A 21,501-nucleotide genomic window follows, 5' to 3' on the forward strand; every position below is an offset into this window, starting at 1 on the left:
ATCTTTGTGGCTCTTCCTTTAGCACTGGAATTACAGGCCTGTGCTGCCAGACCAGCTCTTGACAGACTGCAGGGATCTGAACATGCTCCACAAAATCACATAGCAAGCACTTCACCCCATGAGCTACCTCCCCAGCCGTCTCTTCCTGTGCTTCTGTTTGTTTTCCTTCCTAGTCTTTGCTCAACCTTCAGTTCTCTAGTGTTTTAAAATGTGTATGTATCTATAATTCATAAATTTCCTAGATATTGAATACGGACCCCTCGTTTGTAAGCTCTATTAGCATGTTAACAAGATATGCCCATATCCATTTGGCAAAAAATTATTGAAAGAATTCAGATTCTAATAAAGTTCACAGCTTTTCAAATAGTTTTACAAGATTTCAGAGACTATAAAAGGGGCTACTTTTTCCAAAAGGCACAGTAACTTATCCAGAAGAAAAGTCTATTTTGATTTATTAAGGCATATATAATGACCACTTTTTAATGATGTTTTAGCATTTACAAAGATTTTATATTAAAATTTTTCCTACAAAAGGAAGTATGTGTGGTTTTACCATATATAAAAAGTATCTAAACACTAAACTACTCTTTTCATCTATCTCAGGATCTAAACTATTAGTGTGATAGCACATTACCAAGATAAAGAGGAAGAGATAGTCTGATATATTACTGGAAGATAGTTTGTCAATAATACATTAAAATTACAAGTGTACCAATTCCCTTTGGGGATTTATCCTACAAACAACTTCACATATAGGAAAGAAAACAAAAGGATTTTTTTTTTAAGATTTATTTATTTTATGTATGTGAGTATACTGTCTTCAGACACACCAGAGGATGGAGCTTCAGATCTCATTACGGATGGTTGTGAGCCACTATGTGGTTGATGGGAATTGAACTTAGGATCTCTGGAAGAGCAGTCAGTGCTCTTAGTAACTGAGCCATCTCTTCAGCCCCCCACATTAGAGATTTTAAAGGAGTAATTCTGCATGATAGTTGGAAATTAGTTGGTTTTTTAAAATTAATCAGTGCTTTTGAGCTCTTTATATCCCTCTCTTTATACAGTCTCCTTAGAGAAATTCTTCTATCATCTATGAAGCAGACCAAGGAAAATCCTCCTACCAAAGTAAAATATGGCATATTTGCATTGGGGATGTGTGCCCATGCAGGCCTTTGGGAGTGTGTACCTACATGCATTAGGACAGAGGAGGGTGTTGTCTATTACTTTGCCTTGTTTCTTGGGGGCAGTTTCTCTCATTGAAGCTGGAGCTTGGGTTTTAAGTGATGGTTACATGCATGCTTTTTGTACTGTTGACTATCCAGGTTGCAGCTGACTTTTTCATAGGTCTGAGGCTCTGGGTTCAGGTCCTCATGCTTCCATAGCTAGGGCACTTAAATGCTGAGCCAGGATTTTTCTATTAACAACAAGTCACATGACTCTTAATAATTGTCTTGTATTTATCTTGGTTTATCCATTTTTAGCTTGAAACCTTAGACTTTTTTTCTTAAACAATGAAGAAAGGTTTCTAACTGCAGACTACTCACTCAGTTCTATATCTTTGTGAGTTTATTTTGAGCAGTCTGTTTCCATTAGCTACCGAATAACAAAGTTGTGATTTTGGCAAAGACCAGTTTAATATGCAAGTTTATATCTATTGTATGTAGAATTATAGAAAACTGGTTTAAATTTTCTGTTTTGGAATCATTGCCTTTTTATCTTTGTGGGCCATTTAATTTCCTGTGTTGAAATATTTTATAATATCCCAAATATTCAGAGTTTTGTCTGGCTTTACTTCTTTCATTTTTTCTGTAATCACAGAAAAAGTGCAAAGTTATCTTAGTGTTTCCTTTTGAAGCTCTGTTTATTATTTAATAATATAAATCTATAAACTGAACTATAGTCAGATTAAAATCAGAAAGTGACAGTATTTGCAGTCTGACTGAAGAGTCTGTGTGATATGTGATATGTAATGAGACTTGGGACTTGATGGTTGTACTGAGCTTATTTAATGGTTTTCTTGTTCTCAATATTTATATTCTGTTTATTGATTATGTATTCACTTTATCATCTTCAGATTCATATAGTTATTCTTCAATATCCATGATATATGGTTGGTTATTGCCTTTTTAGGAAAGAACTCTTATCTCTTTGTCTACTTTGTTAAGAATTCTACTTTATTTCTAGAGTGTTCTGAATGCCTCTAAGTTCTTCACTGGACCACTGAATTCTCGAACTGTGCTAAAACAGAAATCATTTCTTCTTCAAACTTGTACTCATGGACTCTAGTTCCTCCTTAGACTTTCTAAACTTCTTCAAGTGAGTGTCTTTAGTGTATACCTTTAAAAAAAAACTCTTGTGAGATTTTAAAACTATAGAGGGAAGAACCCACTCACACAAAGTGTTTTCAAAGACCTACATCACTTAGTGTAACACATCTGACAGTTGTTGTGTAGAGCTGTTTCTTCATATACCAAGCAGTAAGTTTCTAGAGGGTGATGTGTGGCTATCTTCCAAGTCTTCAGTTCTGATACTGTATACCTGTAGACAACATCAATGTCTACATAGACATTGAGGACTTAATCCCACAGGACTGTTTCTATTTGAGGTGCCAGTTGTAAGCAGGAGATTGTTATTTATATTCAGGCTGAATACTAAAGTTCCCATCTTCCCCTATTTGGGTTGATTGATTTGGTGGCATGACTTTATTTACCATAAAGAATGTTACAAAAGGTGTAGGTAGATAGCCAGTCAGATGGAAGAGATCACATATTGTGTGCCTCGTGAGCCTCATAGCCGGTGGGCTGATGATCCATATGAGATGAAGTATTAAGTTGGGCCAATACCATCTTGGCAGGTACTGGGTCAAAAACCTCTAGAGTCTGACCATGTGGTTTATTCCTCTTACACAATTAGTAAAATTTAGGGAAGGAGTTTCCACATAACAGTTATCACAACAAAGCTTTAGGCATATCTTCATAGGTGCTCCCTAACAAGGTAGGTCCTGTGACCTTTATAATAAGAATTCATTCTATTGGCTTGTAAACAGAGTTTGAGGCTAGGGCCTAGAGGAAGGATCTGTGATAAGCATAAGGATAGATTCTATTGGTGGAGTATGCAAAGTACATGGTGCCTCTTTCATAGGGATGTGTTCTGTTCCCCAAGAGTCAAGCTCAAGATTGTAGCCTAAATAATGCTCAGGATACTGAGGGGTTCATGTGGAAGCTGGCTCCTAATAGCATAGCAAACGATCACCAGGTTGTTTGATGGTTGGCATTCCAGGTAACCAGACATCATTCATTTCCTTCCATTGAAGAGAACAGGCCCGTGTGATTGACAATCCTGGTTTCTTGAAATTAATCTACTTTTGTGCATTTTACAGATTATAACAAGGGGTATGAGAAGAAACAGTATCCATGCTATTTCTGGGTGTGCCACTTTCCAAATACTACCTTGTTCAGCTGTCTGGAAATTCTTTGTAATATATTTATGGAAACCTTATTATATAGGAATGATTGGTAATATCGTTGTCTGTTTTATGTCTCCATCTTGAGTATCCGACTGAATTTTTTAGCTCTTTTTTCCCACTTGGTCTTTCTAGTGATCACCCCTCATCCTGGTGCTGTCTATGGTTTCTGAACCCTCAGTCATCTCAGAAACTGACAGTCATTCCTACCAACTTAGAAACTCAAGGATTGGATTTTAAAAGCTATATGTCAGAAAGCATGGATGAAGACAAAATGCCCATTTCATAGTGTCACAGTTTAATCCAGTGTGTGAAAACCATTACTGGGTTCAATATAGTGACTTTAGTCCATTATACATTCCTAAAAGCAGTTTTTTATATTTTTAATTCATTCTTTGAAGATTTCATCTTTTTTTTAACTTTCTTTTTTTTAAATTTTATTTTCTATATTCTTTGTTTACATTCCAAATCATTATGCAATGAATTTTGATTATATCCATTCCCTACTCCTTCCAACTCTTCCCAGAGAACTCCTCAAATCTCCAACCTTGTTTGTTTTTTTTTGTTTTTTAATAGCCCACCAGCACCATTTCCAAGTATTGCTGTTTCTATATGCATTATTGTACATCCTGTCAGCAGCCACACCTCCAAAGAAAATGACTCCTCCTCCTGCAGCACTCAGGAGGTAACGCCTCATTAGCTGATCTTCCATGCCTCCAGCATTTGATGTTATAGGTGACTAGAGGTGCTTGACACTTGGATTCAAATGCTGTGTTTACATTTTCCTCATTATTTTCATTCCTTGGACCAAGTACTTGATATTCAAAAATAGGACTTATTTTGGCCTACAGCTTCAGAGGTTTCAGTACATCGTCCTTTGCTTTGTTGTTTCTGGGCCTCTGGTGGCGCAGAATATGATGGAGGCAGGAACAAGGGACCAGAGAATGAATATGCCTGCCTGCCCTTGCTGGTTTCTTCCCCTTTCATTCCAGATAACCCCTCCCCTGCCTTGTGTGGAGGAGTTCTCAGAGATACATCTAGACATGTTAGTGATAAATCAATTCAGTCAGACTGTCAGTCAGAATTAACCATCGTAGTATTGTTTTAAACTTTTGAATGGAAAACGGAATATACCAAAAATTGATTTGAGTTAGAGTTGGGCTCAGTGCCAGGTCTTTTGTTTTTATATCCACTCAAGGAGATGATTTTGGTTTGCAGATGGTTTTGATGGAAGATAAGATACCCAGTACTTTTCTTCTTTCATTCTTCCAATTAAAACAAATCACAAGAAACATAATGCTTATTTGAAAAAAGAAAATATCATTCCCTCTCTCTGAAATCTGGGAGTGGAACATGCCTCAGGGAGAGTACCCCTCCCCCAATCTGAAACTCGCCCTAATTCTCGAGAGAACAGTCAGCAAACATTTGTTATTGTTGCAGCAGTTTTGGACTAGAACCATTTTTAGTCCATAAAGTGTGTTCTTGACTTAGAAACATTTTGAGGAATCTATTTCCCATCTGAATATTTCTGAGTAATAAGATATATGTGCCAGCACGTTAGTCAGTCTGTGTTTTGGGCCTGTTATATTGCGTAGTATATAGCCGTAGAAATCATAGAATAGAGATGTTTGTTCCTGGAATGAGAGTTTCCATACTCAAATGATAGTTGCTATTCTAGCTTCTTTATACCTTGCTTGGAAATCCAGGAATGGACTTAATTAAAGTGACTAGTTGAGAATAAGAAGTAACTAGTGGGCTACTATGTGGATTTTCTTAGGAATACATTCTTAATGTTTAGCTTTTATGATGTTTGTTAAAGAAAAAGTATCAATGTTAACTCATGAACTAGAAGGGTAAGCTAGCATTCTAAAAATGAGTCATTTAAAATCTCTTTCTGTCTGATCTTTGTCACTGTTATGCAGAAATGGAAGGTGTAGAAATGAAAAAAAAAGTCTAATATAGTGCCTGGTATGAGGTGATTGTTTTTGTCAGTGAGTAGGTACACACACACACACACACACACACACACACACACACACACACACATTATATGTTCATTACTCTTATTCTCAACCTAAAAAATGTAACTGTATAATTTACTTCTCCATTTGTGCAGATCTACACATGTAGAAAGGCTCCCACGTTTCACAACTAACCTCCACTTCTTAGATTATCGCTGCAGTCTCTCAGTGATTCAGGAGCTCTCTGACAGGCTAGACTGTCAGGCTGACAAGTATCAGGGATTTGCTGTGTGGCCCGCACCTGCTGCCTGGCACTAACATGCCTGTCACCATGCCTGGCTTCTCACCTGGGGGGTGGGGATCTGAACTCAGATGTCCTGCATCAACTCCTTTGCCAACGAGACATCTTCCCCCAAAGGTTCACTCTTAGAATATCTTTCTGAACCCTTTCTCTGTTCTGTTTCTTTTTTATGTGATTCATCCTCCTGTCTTTTATTATATATCTTTATGTTTATCGGCTTTTGCTTCTCACCCCCCTCTCCAGAATGAGGTTAGAGTAAATTGTATTATTGTTGTATCATCGAGTCTCGACAGCCTAACACAATAGTAGACACTTAATAAATGCTTGCTTCTCATACTATCGCTGCCTAGTTCTCGTTCGTATACTTACTGCATATATAGTCAATGAATACATACATAATGTAGTATTAAATATCAGGGGGCTCAGCTGCTACTACTGAAAGATGTTTCTATTCTTTAGATTAAATTATAAAATTAATTATTTTTTAAATTAAATTTGTTTTGAGGTCTGAACAAGTGGCAGTTCTAGATGTGCCTGCCTCTGTGCTCTGAATGCCCTTTGCTTAGTTTTCTGATGTAGATGTAGGGTTTCCTTTAGAGACGATCTCTGTTTGCCTGAAGAGAAAAGAGAATACTTTGTATGGTTCACACCTGAGTGTATGTGCACTATTTAGAAAATATTTTTGTTTAGTAACATGGTAGATTTTTATTCTGCCCTCACTTGTTTGAAGTGGTTCCCCTATTTACTCATTTTATCTATATTCTGCTTTAAGTAATATAAGCAGCCCAGATCTTTTGGTAACTTACTTTGTTTTATGGCCATTGAAATTTATCCTGATTTTGTTTGTTTGTTTGTTTGTTTTGTTTTGTTTTTGAGACAAAAACAGCCTTCTGCATAGCCCTGGTTGGCTGTCCTAGAACTCATCATGTAGAGCCTGCTGGTCTTAATCTCACAGAGATCTGATTGTCCCTGCCTCTCCAATGCTAGGGCTAGCTAAGGTATGTACTACCCTGCCCAGCTTATCTTGATTATTACTCATGTATAATATTAATTTTTGTTGCTGCTTTAAGCAATTTCATAAAATCTTGATTTTGGTTGTGCAACAGGTTTTAACAATTTCATGCCAATCTCAAGAATTTTCTATGTATGCTTTGCAACAGAGAAACATGAATAATATATATTAAGCACTTGGGCAATAGTAAGAATTTATGGCAGTGAAGATGGCTACTAATGATGATGGCAATCAGATAAATGAGAGGTTATGAGTGTGTAAAGTATTTCTTATCTTAGAGTTGAAAGAGACTCTAGAATAATTTTATCCTACCATTCTGTTCATCATTTCGGTAACTTACTTTGTTTTATGGCCATTGAAATTTATCCTGATTTTTTTTTTTTTTGGTTTTTTTGTTTTTGTTTTTGTTTTTTTGTTTTTGAGACAAAAAAGCCTTCTGCATAGCCCTGGTTGGCTGTCCTAGAACTCATCATAATGAAGACACACACACATGCAGTGGCTTGCTCAGAGCACAGGAGTTGCTGATGGCTGAGCTAGAACTGTCTTCAGGTTTCTTTGTAATGAAATGTTGGGCAGATGTTGGTTATCATACAAGTGCATACAGCTTGTGGAATTATAATTGGCCACAAATACTCTGGACTTTATTTTAGTGTCATGGAGCAAAACTTGAAATGTATGAAGTTTACCTTGACAAAAGTACAATATTTTTCCCCTCTGTATTTACTAGGAGCCAAATGCCTTTGATATATACTGTAGTATTTTATCAGATGCCCATGTTAGTCTCCAAATGCATGATAGACCAAAAAGACATATGTGATATAATCATTTCTTAGAAGCAGCATTCGTGGACAGACTTGAAATACGAAAATGGATAGTAACTGTTTATAAAGCTTGTATAGTAGTTGGCAGTATTATTTTGTGTGTGTGTGTGTGTGTGTGTGTATGTGTGTCTGTGTGTAGCATAGACACCTGAGTGGAGTACTTTGTGGAGAGGAGAATATACCTGTGAAAAGCGAAAGCGTATGACATGCAGACAAGACAGAGGGCCAGGCACTGTAATATTTATTCTTGGGAGGGAGGGTAGTGCTTTATTGGAATAATTATTAAATGTTGATTTATGGCATGAAGATAAGATTTCAAAAAATTAGATATTTTAAAGCTATGCTTATTTCCTATTTGTATGCAAATATTCACACACACACCCCCAATTAAAAAACATATACCTATTCTCCGTTAGGAATTCCCAAGTTTTCTTGATGTTTGGAGTTTTTAATCTTGGGACATCTGAAAATGGTTTGCTTGTGGGCTGTGGAAGGTTTTTTCCTCACTGTGGAAGTGCCCTGGTGGGGCTGGTGGTTAGGAGCCATGTGTTGAAAAGCTCTGCTCTGGGGCTGGAGAGATGGTTCAGCGGTTAAGAGCACTGACTGTTCTTCTGAAGGTCATGAGTTCAAATCCCAGCAACCACATGGTGGCTCACAGCCATCCGTAAGGAGACTTGATGCCCTCTTGTGGTGTGTGAAGACATCTACAATGTACTTACATATAATAAATAAATAAATCTTTTAAAAAAAAAAAAGCTCTGCTCTAAGGCTTTGCTAAGCCATAAGTTCTTTGGTGTTTGGTCATAGATGCCTTTGAGAGACTCCATCTAGTTTCACTAGATGGAAAATATGTACAATTTGAGATGACCTGTCTAGGCCTGACTAGAACCTGGTGGAGGAAGAGGAGATTAGCGATATATGCTTCTCCCTGTTAATCTCTTCCCTGGCAAATGAGAAGTCAGGTTTTTTTAAAATTATAATTAATAGTGACTTTGTTTAAAAAGTGATTCCACCAAGTATTCCAGATAGGAACACTGATTTTACAACTTGTGACAAGTTTACTTAGTTTTGAAGGTTAGTGCATGTGTTCTTTTCTTCAAACAACTGAGCCTTCACATTTCTGGTAGACTGGTATGTATATGCTAATTGTAAAATTCATGAAATCTTTGGGCACAGACAGACAAATTGACTGTAAAATGCAGATGTTAATACTGCTTCTCAGTAGTGAAGCATAGCTTAAGAAGATGTGTTTTATTTGGCCTTGGTGGAAGAGAATGAGAATTGTTGTCTGGTAGCCTGGTATGTTGGACCAGGTGGCTTCCTGACTTTAAGGAGGGCTGGCGGTGGTGACACTGGCTTACCTTTGTCATAGTGATACACTTTTAGGTATTCTCTGTGCTGCTGCTATATAAGGTAATTTCCCCCTGACTTTTGGGTAAAGTTGCTTACAGTTTGACTCACAAACTAAAAAAATAGAACCCACAGTTAAAGTGCTTCCATGAGTCAGAGTCTAGTTCTTTTATTCAGAGAGGATGTCAGCGACTGCTTGCCAGCCTTGTCGTTCCACTGTTCCAACCTACAAAAAACCAAGTCATTTTATTTAAAAGAAAAAGGCTTTAAATACAAACCAAGCTCAAGATTTAAAGGGATGCTCCATTAGACAGCTCTGTTAGTCTACTTTCTGTTGCTGGAACAAAGTGCTTGATTTGGGGTACTTTATAGAGGTAAGAATTTGGTTTAGCTTTAAAACACATTAAATCTTTGGGCATGGATATATAAATTAGCTATAAAATGAGGCAAACCAGTACATGCTTATATTTTCTAGGGTTTGATAGAAGAGAATAACTAGCGATTTCAATAAATGAGGGGATGTAGGCATTTAACTAAAAGAGCATTAGCAGACTTTCAGTTTTAGAGAATGAAAGTTCAGGATTAGGTTATATATTGATGAAGGCCTTCTTGCTTGAGTAGACACGTGATGGGTTAGCATCATGTGGTGTCTGTGTAGGCGCAAGTCATGTGGCAGGATGGGAAGCCAGACAGAAAGGCTGCACCCAGTCTTGCTGTTTTATTAAAAACCCACTCTTGTGGAAGCTGAACTTTCACAATAATTCCTTCTGAGGACAGCGCACCCAGCAGTGTTTTGTAAACCACAGCCACACTTTAGCAGTTTCCAGAGCAGTGGTAGCCACTTAAAAATGATCTTTAGCATCATTTGAGGACTAGTTCCTGTACAGACAATATATAGTAACGTAAGACAGAGCATTATATACTATACTGTAACTATTACTGTAACATGCATGAATAATTAAGAATTAGAGTGGCAGCAAGCATGTTGGGATGGGAGAAAAGCCTTAGCTGAGTTTTTTTTTTTTTAATAATACTTCATGATCATTTTATTCCTATTACTTTTACTTTTTTAAAAGTTTGTTTGGTTTATGAACCTTTAGTTCAGTGGTTCTCAACCTTCCTAATGCTGTGACCTTTAATACAGTTCCTCATGTTGTGCTCACCCCAACCATAAAACTTTTTTTGTTGCTACTTCATAACTGTAATTTTGCTACTGTTATGAATCATAATGTAAATATTTGTGTTTTCCAGTGACCTTAGGTGATGCTGGTGAAAGGGTTATTTGATCCCCAAAGGAGTTGTGACTCAGAGGTTGACAATTGCTGTTCTAGAACCCTTCATACTTGTTATTTTCGATATTATTGGTTTGGTGGCATTCTGTCACTACTGGGCAAGGAAACAAATTCTCTGTTGTAGGCGTGGCTTTTTACATTCTTACTTGTTTTTGAGAGTTGATGGAAAACGCTACATTATAGTGTCCTGAGAAATACATTGGAGATAGGTTCTTACAAAATTCTCACCATAGACTCATGTTTTTGAATTTACATTTTAAATTCTGTAACAGATATAGTAGATAATGGAAAATACATTTTAAAACAAATTAAACATTATTCATTATTCATTAATCAGATTAAAAACACTACAATTTCCAATTCTTTGCCTCAAGAAAATCCTGCTGATCATGAGGCTTTTTAGTATTCTGTTCTTCCCCTAAACCCCCTCCCCCTCGTGTTTTGGTGATTGCTGTTAAAAAAAAAAAAAAAAAAACCCCAATAGCTTTTATTTTCCCATGCTTTGGTTCTCATGGTTTTTGACATGGGAAACTTCTGTTAGCGTTCCTTTCTGGAGCAATCATATTTATTGTTCCTTTTTTACACTGACTGTGTCTGTGGCATTCCTGCTTACTGGTGGTGCTAGGGTCATGTGTTTTCAAGCATTCCATATTTGTTGAAAATACGCAGAAAGCAGAAAGCTACGACTTGGTAACGTCTCATTATGGAGGTATGTGTCTCATTCTTGTTACTCTACATCTTCATTATAGGAGACTTTCAAAACAGTCTTTTTTTTAAACTAACAGCAAGTGCTGTGTTGAGTGAAATTCTGAAATAAAAATGTTGTTATATATATTTAAAAGCTGATTTCTTATGATGAATTTGGGTTTACATATTTTAGTAAATTGTGCCTTTGTGGTATTTTTTTTTTTTTTTTGACTTTTTTAAGCTGCTAGCCATTTCCAATGAAATAAAAAAAGCTTTCCACTTTTTATTGAGCATTTCTTATAATTTGGAAAGGTGCATTTCATTAGCGGATTTTAAGACAGTCACTACTGTCACCAAACTTTGCGCAGTTTAACTGTTGGAGTAGATGATCACTTTGAAGGAGGCTCTGAGGAGGTAGGCTGCTTCTGTGTCTGCACAGATGTGACAGGATGCGCTCACCGTCAGGAGTCATAAGGAACTTCTTAGAGGGTAGAATGATTTCTAACCAGCAGTTAGACAACCAGTCTAGTTGCAAGTCTAACAGCAGTCGGAGACAGTTGCCTTGGTAATTTGCCTGTCTCAGGTGTTTTCATTTCTGCCTTTTAAAGATGTAGTGAGGCTTTTTCTTTTAAATTAAAAAGTTCTAGGAAGAAACCATTCTGGAACCATGTATTTGTAAGGAAACTAAAGACTTGAGGGACTTGTAGTTTCTAATTTTACTTAAGCTTTTAATAAAATTTATTATTTATTAAGTAAAATTCTTGAGTAAGTTAGAAATGACTCTATTGCACTAGTAAGTCTGTCTTGCCAGGTTTGCCATTGTTATAACTTACAAGGCTCACAGCTGGGAAAGATGGATGATTCATTTTCTTCTTGGTATAATGGAGCAACAGTGGCCCTACTAGACAATTGGCCAAAAATAAAGACCTCGTCCGTCCCAGCAGTGGGTAACTTTAGAGTCATTGGCAAAGTGGTTACAGCACTGTGAAAGCTGACAAGTAGCAAGGAAGCTCTTAGATCAATCAAACTTTATTTCTCCGTGTTCTATGACTTGAGCATGTGCTCAAGTCATAATCAAGGTCTTACTGTCACACAGCCTAGCTGTTCATCAGCTGATAAATAGAAAATAAAAATATGGTATATTTACACTTATTACTCAGCTATTAAGAAAAATAAAGTTAGCAGGTAAATGGGTGGAGCTGGAGAGATCCTGATTGACATAAACCAGGCCATTATAAACAAACGTTGTATGTTTTCATTCATTTATAGGGTGTTAGCTTTGTCTCTTTAGAGGTGTGATTTTCTTTCTTTTTTTTTTTTTTTTTTTTTTTTTGGTTTTTTGGATTTGGTTTTCTTGAGACAGGGTTTCTCTGTATAGCCCTGGCTGTCCTGGAGCTCACTCTGTAGACCAGGCTGGCCTCGAACGCAGAAATCCACCTGCCTCTGCCTCCCAAGTCCTGGGATTACAGGCGTGTGTTACCACCGCCCGGCTTAGATATGTGATTTTCATTTGGAATACTAACAAGCATTAGAAAATTACTGAGGAGCCATAGGGGAGGTTTGTTTAAGGGAAGGGGGAATAGAAGGCACTAGTATAAAAGTTTAATTAAAAATGTAGAACAAGGAGGGATAAATTAGGGTTAGGAAGGGGAGGGCAGAAGAAGATGGAAACTGGGAGAGATAAATAACATTAAAGATTTTTCAAAGAACTCATATGAAAACCTAATATGGAGTTATCCTAAACTGAGGCCTACTAGAACAACAGGCTACCTAGTCCCAGAAATGGGTACCTTTTCAAGTTGTTGGCCATTGAGATCCCAATGACCTCCAAACATTGCAGGCTATTGCCAAAGATCTTAGTTACCCACCAGAGCTTGACAGTTCATTTTTCTCCTGCCAAGAGTGCAGTGAGAGTGTGTGAGCTATATAGAGAGCAATTTTACTTTGAGTTGCCATTCTGGAGGTCCACTGTTGAAGGACCATGCCTGGTGATGGCATTCTTTTTGACAGAGCCCCATGGGTACAGAGAGGATGTCACTTGGGAAGACAGGGGTGCTGGAGCAGGTTCCATTTCTGTTCTTTTTATAACAGCCATCAGGATTTCATCTTGGGAGCCCTCTCCTAATTACCATATTGGGTACTAATCACAAAGGGTAACTACAAACATCATAGATTACATTTCTTCAGTACCTTACAGTGGAGATTAAACCACAGCAACTAAATCCTTGGGAGCACACTCATGCCATTTTTAAACTTCAGCAACCACCGTTTTGGAAATGCTACTGACTGGAGGAAAGGAGAGGAAAGCCCAGGAAGACTGAGGTGAAGATTTTCATTGTAGGCTAGTAGCAGAAGGTGGAGAAGATGGAGGCGAAAGATGATCAGCATGTGGTCAGACGAGTAGAATAGGACTGGTAACATGGTACTCAGGAAAGGGGCAGAATTCATGAAGCTTTATGAGACTTCTACGTTCCATGATCTGGAGGTAAGGACAAGATAAAGTCAGTCTGAGAGAGAAAATGCTGAGAAGTTAGTTGTAAACATTTTTAAGCATCTTAGCATATGTAAGCATCTTAGCATATAGTAGGCATAAGGAGTCTGAGAGTACAACAGCTCATTTTTTGATCCTGTCTTTTGTGTAATTATATTCTTTCTGCATTGATTTTATATAAGTGCTAGAAAGACAATATTTAAGTTGCTTCTGATTATTGTATTTAGAACAAATGACACAAGATTCAGTTTCTGTTTTAATTCACTTTCTGTATAAGAGGATACTAAGGTAATTGAGCTAGGTTTCCGTTTCTGGTTCATCTTACTTGTAAGCTTGTCTCCTTGACCAGAATAAAAGTCTAGGATGATTTGTTTAATTCATAGTTGTCCTTATCCAGACTCTGAATTTTAATATATTTGCTTATTTTAATAGCGAATATCTGTCCCTTTGTCTTCTGGGCTATATTCTTATTTTCTGATGACACTTGTAACTTTGTAATATAGTTTGCATATAGATGAACTTTAAAAATTATGTAGGAGGGAGGAGAGCTTTAAGATCATCTGGATACCTTCTACATTTCTCACAATAGCAATCTGAGGTCGAGGGAATAGTAACATTTATTGAGTTTTAGTATCTCATGTTATCTATTGTAACAGTCCTTTAAATGAGTGAACTGACCTCCAAATCACATATAAAATAATGGCATGATTGACCTCAGCAACTATGTCTCTTATAAATGTGCTTCACAGTTTCAATAATGTAGTTTAGTACAGTAGAGATGAACAGTAAATACATTTTCTGTTAGAGCAGATGTTTTCGCTGATGTTCAAGTTAACAAGAAATGCTATTATAGCAGTTTACTTACTGCAGTGAGATCATGTTAGTTACTGAGTGGAATGCACATTTTGTGAAAGACTGTGATGGGAGGGAACGGAAATACTGCTCCTGTTGGAAAGCTTTCTATTTAAATGTAAATCATTATTTTTGTGTATTGGAATAATCTGCTTTAAGGCAAGAATTTAACAACTTATAATATTGAAAACTTAAATGAGCATAATATATTGTGTATTCCTTTTCCCACTATTATATAACAGTTCTAATTTGGTAAACTAAGAACTTTCTTTCTTTGTTTTAATTAGTATTTCTTACTAAATATTCCCTTTAAGCTTTTAAAAAAAATTACCCTGATAGTCTAAAAAATGTTTGTAACTTATTTAGTTACCTATGTATTTTAAAGTGTGCACTTAGGCTGTATTAATTGAATATGTTCATAGTATTTTATAGTCATCATCCCTGTTTATGGAAACATTTCATTGTTCAGTAGAATCTCTAACATCTTACTGGTTGCCTTCTGGTTTTGGCTTGGTCTCATCTGTCTTCCAGGCACCCAGTGCAGTGTATTAATCCGCTTAGCCTAGTTGGATGCTGAGCTTGCCATTGTGTTAAAGTGGGTACTTTTTTAGCATTTGTTTCATATTTCTAAATATTTATGAAAACTGCATTGCTTTTCTACATATTGTAATTTTGTATTTGTTTTCCTGAGGCAATGAAACATAACTTGCAGCTGGTAGAAGGTCAAACTAAACTTTCAGACTTCTTATTGAGTAATCAAAGAAACACTGGGAGTTGAGGACTCTGATACACACACATACACAAAAATGTCTGGCAGTCTCAAATCAGCATTTCCTTCCCTTCCTGTTAGATGCCTTCAGCAGGAAGCACACCCAGTATGAAAGATACTTGGGCCTGTGATCTAAAGAAATTAATCCCCAAATGCGGATGTAGGCTGGGCTCCAGAGAAGGGGCGTGCCGAGGTTCGCCTCTCATGGTTTGTGCAGACAGCAAGACAGCAGTTTACGGTTATAAAAATATATGTTTTAGAAGAATATACTTTGCTTTAGATTTTATTCCTTTTCTTTTGCTAAAATGAAAAAATTTCATGGATACTTCTTTCTGTTTCTTAACAATCACACACTACTGCAGTATAGTAAATAAATGATGAAATTATTAGAAACCATTTTTCTAATGTTGTTTGTTTCGTAACAAAGAATTTAAGAAAAAAACCATGAAACTCACTTCAATATTAACATCTTTTATCAAGCAAGATAGTTTTATAATGCTCTAACAGTATATTAATGTACTTTTTTGTGTGAAAAAAAGTATCATTTTATCTGCATTGGTGTTGCTGTCTTTTAAACAATGAGGTTTCTGATGAGATTTGTTTGTTACAGCTGAAGGACGGTGGCAAGGCATCACAGGCGCATGTCAGAATAGGCGACGTGGTTCTCAGCATTGATGGCATCAGTGCCCAGGGAATGACTCATCTTGAAGCCCAGAACAAGATTAAGGCTTGTACAGGCTCCTTGAATATGACTCTGCAGAGGTAAGAGGGAGCCCAGCACTGGGAGCATGCTGCTGTGTTTGGTTCATGCTGTGTAAGATGCAGGTTCCCTACTGCTGTTTCAGGTCCACATATTCCGAGTATAATGGCTCTTCAGTTGGATATAAATGTGGCATGAAAATTGATGAAAGATGTGGGGCATTTTTCATGTCATCCATATCTTATAAACATTGGTTGTATGTGATTTGAAAATTCAAGAATTCCTGAAATTTCTCAGTAGAGGTCAGGCTAAGAATTCTTATTATAGGATAAACCATTGCTTCATAGTTGGAACAGTATATTAGGGTATAGCCTTCTATGATATAGTTTGACTTTCCACAGTTTCCTTTTTACCTTTATTATTTTGACTATTTTTATTATGTACATTTGGAAAGTGGACTTTTAATTTTTTTTTTTTTAAGTTCTTCTGTCACCAGTAATAAATAGCTCTCTTACTGATAATAGTCACACGTTTTGAGCATTCTAACACTGGACCTGCATTGCAATCACTCAGTGCTTATTAAAAGCAGTATTGGCCATGCTGATTCAGACCTTCTGCATGTGAAGATTAGAGTTATATGCAGCTGAGTATGAGATTATTGCAGTGTTTCTGACTTAGTATGAAGAAAGAGAATCAGCTCTGAATCTTAATACATATGTAAGGACCCTGATAATTAACCAGGATAGTAAGTCCACTTTTAATGATTTCTATGTTTAAGAAATAATAGTATTTTTATTCTTGGAGAATTTCATGCATGCATACAATGTATTTTCATTATTCACCTAGCCCTCCCTAAGTGGTCTTGATTTTATCATATATGGAAGACATCATGCCTCTCCACTCCCCCAATCCCCTAAGAATCCATATTTTCCTGTAAACAGGAATTTGTCATGCAAATTGTTACTCTCGAATAAAGGAATAAAATATAGGGTATCTTCTAAACATATTTGATAGTAGAAATTTTCCTTTTAAATTGTCTCCTAATATCCAGGTGGTAGTGGCGCAGGCCTTTAATCCCACCACTTGGGAGGCAGAGGCAGAGGCAGAGGCAGGTGGATTTCTGAATTTGAGGCCAGCCTGGTCTACAGAATGAGTTCCAGGACAGCCAGGGCTACACAGAGAAACCCTGTCTCGAAACACGCCCCCCCCCCAAAAAAAAAATTGTCTCCTAAGACAAGTTTTTTATGGAGAGCACTTACGCCTCTCTCCTCTTTGCTGCTGATGTTCCAAGGACTGATACTTAAATCATTAAGGCAAGGCAGAATATGTTTGTTTAGATGAGTATCAGTGTAAAATTGAGTAGGATAAAGTTTTAATATTTATAGTTACTTGGATTTTGGATATAGTGTGTTGTATGATTATCTTTTGATTATCATTATGATTATGATATCTTATGATTATCAATTAACCAATTGAATCTTTCCATTTTTGTAATTTGAAAATTTTTCTTTCAGTGGGACCACTGAATCAGCAGTTATACATATTTAAATTTTTGATAGCTACACATTTTAATGCATGGAAAGACAAGTGAAAAAGAAAATCAGTCTATTCCTAATGCTTCAATGCTGCCTGTCTATCTATATAGGCATGCAACATAAACATTGTTACTGAGTAAATGAAGATGTTCAGTTTTATTTATAGGTGTTTTTGTCAAGTTTGACTTTGAAAGGCAACAAGTACTTAAGAAGCTTGTCTGAGATAATTAAGACTATAAAACAAGCACATATGATGGTATCAGTCTCTCACAGCTTAAAGCTGACTCCATACAGTATCTGTTCCTTCCTGGGCTGGGATCATTTATTTCATAGCTGCCTTCTTGTTTTCACATTGTACTCTTTATTTTATAATCCTGATGCTATATTCCTTGTTTTTATAAACCAGTACTCAGTATCTTACTTTCTTTTGAAAACCCTGAGTCTCATAAGAATAGATGAAAACCAGATGTTACCCATTTTGGATGCATTTCCAACTCCAGCAGGCTGCTACTCACTCTAATAAAGCTACTGAAGTACAGAATCTGACTAACTTACAAAGCCAACTCAATATTATAAACATTTTGGAATTCTGTTGAATCTTATCTTTCTTTTTCCAATATTAATGTTCAGGAGCTCAGAATATGAAAAAGTTTTAGAATTCTGTTGTAACTGTAATTCTCTTAACGTTTCTAAAGATGTCTTGTATTGGGTAATAAGTGCTCTTTGTGGTACTTTGTGTAAACTTGAGGTGTGTGTGTGTATTTATGTGTGTGTGTATATATGTGTGTGTAAGTTAGAGTCCACCTAAGTTGCTATTTTCATTGGCTTGTTCCTTGCCTATTAGACCAAGCTGTCTTGTCAGGGAACGCCAGGGACTGAGCTGCCTATTTCTAAGTCCCCAGTGCTGTGATTATAAATCACGCCTGTTTTGTTTTGTTTGTTGTTTGTTGTTGTTCTTTTTCTCCAAGGGTTCTGAGAGTCTTAACAGGTCATTTGGTTTGGGTGTCAGTAACTTTCCTCACAAGACTATCTTCAGTCCTATTATGGATATTTTTTAGTTTCTGGCATAGCATTGACAATACTACTGAAAAGTACTTTTGCTTTCTAAATAGAAAAATGCAACATTGAAGAACTATTGACTATTCCAACAAAGGCTTATATGTTTCTCAGTTCTTTTTCTTGTATCACAACAAATACTCTGAATCTGTGTAGTGTAATTGATTACTTTTTCTTGCCCCTCACCAGACTGTTCTTAACTCTCCTTCCAGGCTGAATTATCCACAAGAGCACTTTTCCTATGGAATCATTTTTCTTATAAACAGTGAATATGGGATATTCTATATAGATTTGCTTTAGTCCTATTTTCCTAGAACCAGAATGTGAGAATACATGATATTCTGTAGTACTAATATAGGGTTTTTATTTTAAGGTTACGTACAAGACTGAACGGAGCAGTGTTAGGAAGCAGAGGTGAACTTGTGCAAAGACTTGATTCATGGGGATAGCTACCTTCTTGGATCTAGCTGGAAACCTGGGAGCAAAATGGCAGCTTAGCACTTTCCTTGTCTTGAGTCAGGGAGCTGGACTTTGTTCCCTGTCTTGCTCTTGTTAGGCCTTGGTGACTAGCTATCTTGGAGGGACTGCGAGAGGAAGAGGCATGATTAGGACTCAGCTTCTGTTGGTTCTGGCCTGGCAGCAGCCTATTGGGAGTGAGATTTTTGCCCACACCTGAGCCTCTGCTAAGAAGGCTATGCTCTAGTTTCCTTGGGGCTGTCCTGGCCTCTCGGGTTACCCTTACTCATCACTAAAGCCCTTCATTCTGTTTGACTGAGGTTTCTCACATGTCTCTGTGCTGCCTCATCAGATTCTTTTTGTCTGTTTGCTGCCAGTGCATGATACAAAACACTCTTGGAACCTCATCTCCTGCTGTCCCAGTTTGCTTTTCTGTTGCTGTGACAAAACATTGACTAAAAACAACTTGGGAGAGGGAAGGCTTTATTTGGCTCACTGGTCAGTCTGTCACTGAGGGAAGTCAGGACAGAGACTCTGGCCTCCTCCCTCAACCTGGAAGCAGGAACTGAAACAAAAACCTAGAGGAATGCCGCCCTGGGCTTTCTCCCTAAGGCTCTCTCAGTTTGCTTTCTTACGCAAACAAAACCACCTGCCCACAATGGCCATATCCTCTCACTCCAATCTTTAATCTGGCCCTCTGCTGATTTACTGTTTATTGCTGTGAAGAGAAGCCTTAACCTTGACAACTCTTATACCTGAAAACATTTGATTGGGGTTGCCTTCCAATTCAGAGGTTTACTCCAGTACCTTCATGGAAGGCGGCATGGCAGCACACAGGCAGACATGATGAATCAGCAGGCAGCAGGAAGAGAGAATGACTTTGGGCCTGGCTTGACCATTTGAAATCTCAAAGCCTGCCCCCAGTGACACACTTCCTCAAACATGCCACTCTTACTCCAGCAAGGACACAGGTCCTAATGGTGGCACTCCCTAAGAGACTATGGGGACTAGTGTCATTCAGACCACTACAGAGGCAATTCCTTAGCTGAAGGTTTCTCGTCCCAGTTTGTGGAGTTTTCCAAACAGTAAGCACACAATGCATACACATCCTCCTATTGCTGCACCCTATTCACTTTCTCTCTCTGACCGACCTTGAAGGAGACAGTATATGATACTCATTTCTGCATTTAATTACATGCTAGGTACAATGTGAAATATCCAGGCTAATTTCATGAGTCATTTACAAATAAACCTAATTAGTTAATAATCACACCTAATGCTGCCTGTTATTAAGATAATTATCTCATGCATTTTAGAATTCTTTCTTTTTCTAGGCCTGTGGTTTTCACCCTTCCCAATGCTGCGATCCTTTAATACAGTTCCTCATGTTGTGATAATCCCCAACCATAAAATTATTTTGTTGCTATTTTGTAACTGTCCCTTTGCTCTTGTTATGAATTGTAATGCAAATATATGATATGTAGCCCCCAAAGGGGTTGCAACCTACGTATGAGAACTATTGATCCAGCCTTTGTGAAAGAAAGACCATGCTTTCTGTACTCTTTGCATTTCATATAATATGTTGTATAGTTTTATGTTTTTAATATACAGAATAATCATTTGGTATGTCAGTATTACTTACCAAATGTAGAATTATTTATTTCAGAAATATTTATTGAACTTTGCTGTGAGACAAGCATTGTTGTCTATGCTGAAAACAGTGAACAGAGCAGACCAAACCATCTCTTCCCTTACAGTTCTGTCAGTGGGCACATAGACTGAGACTGAGTGTAGGTGTGTCGGTGGCACTTACTGCCATCAGAGAAAAGAAAGCATTTCAGGGATATAGGAAGTGCAGGTGTCAGCATTGTTATTCTAAAGCAGAGGTAAGGAAGCTCCTTAGCTTCCTGGGCACTTGGGACTCCAGTCAGGGAGGCAGAGGGACGAGATAACAAACATACACTTGTGAAGCAGTGTGGAAGAAGGCACAGTCAGAGTGCATAGAGAGGGGCAGAGGTCGATCGTTCCTGTAGGGCTTTGGGGGCCATTAGAAGTTTACTAATGTAAGTTAAATTTCTTTACCCTTTAGGGGAAAAGACATGAGGAACCTTTGGAAAGTTATATTGCTAGAGCAGAGGTTGGGAGATTAATGGCTTTGTTATTAGAAAGAAAGCCTAGTAAAGTAAGAACATACCTTACTTCTCCTTTTAGTTGTGTACAAGTTTCAAATGTATTCCTATCTCTACCCAGGAGCCCACAGTGTGTGTGTGTGTGTGTGTGTGTGTGTGTGTGTGAAGTATCTAAAAGGGATCACAATAAAAAAAAGAAATTTTTGCCATAATTAAAAATCTACTAATTTTTTAAAAAGCCACTAATTTTTAAAGTATATTTTTAAAATATAATTTCATCATAAAATTCAATCTCAGTTATACAATAAAATTTAGATAAGTAAGATAAGGTTTATGTTTGGTAAGATTGTTCTGTGGCTGTTAATCCATATCTTGTCCCATTTTTGCAACCTATAGTAAGGCAAACATTTTCCTTCTCTAATAACTTTAAACAGTCAGACTCAACTCTTGCTCTACTGTAGGTACGAGTGAATAAAGTAGTGAGAAATTTTCTTTTCTATTATATTCTTTTCCAGAATTGGGTTATTTATTTATTCATTTGTTTGTGTGACTTAAACTAATTCTAAGATTGCTACTACTGTACTATGAGAAATTCTAGGATACCAATTAGGATAATCAGGTAAATA

The 21,501-nt window shown here is 37.1% G+C and overlaps 1 protein-coding gene across 6 annotated transcripts in view; it reads left to right on the forward strand.

Annotated features, from left to right (window-relative positions):
- Positions 1-21,501, forward strand: part of Pdlim5 (PDZ and LIM domain 5) — a 174,369-nt gene that overhangs the window by 31,191 nt on the left and 121,677 nt on the right. For 5 of the 6 annotated variants that reach the window (XM_052179135.1, XM_052179134.1, XM_052179129.1 and 2 more), the window contains exon 3: positions 15,610-15,761. In XM_052179135.1, the coding sequence (XP_052035095.1) occupies positions 15,610-15,761 (152 nt within the window). Of the gene's footprint in view, positions 1-10,837; positions 10,910-15,609; positions 15,762-21,501 lie in introns of those variants that run through there. The other variant, XM_052179131.1, reaches the window with a different exon arrangement.

Source organism: Apodemus sylvaticus, chromosome 4, assembly GCF_947179515.1.
Source record: "Apodemus sylvaticus chromosome 4, mApoSyl1.1, whole genome shotgun sequence".
Classification (NCBI taxonomy): Eukaryota; Metazoa; Chordata; class Mammalia; order Rodentia; family Muridae; genus Apodemus; species Apodemus sylvaticus.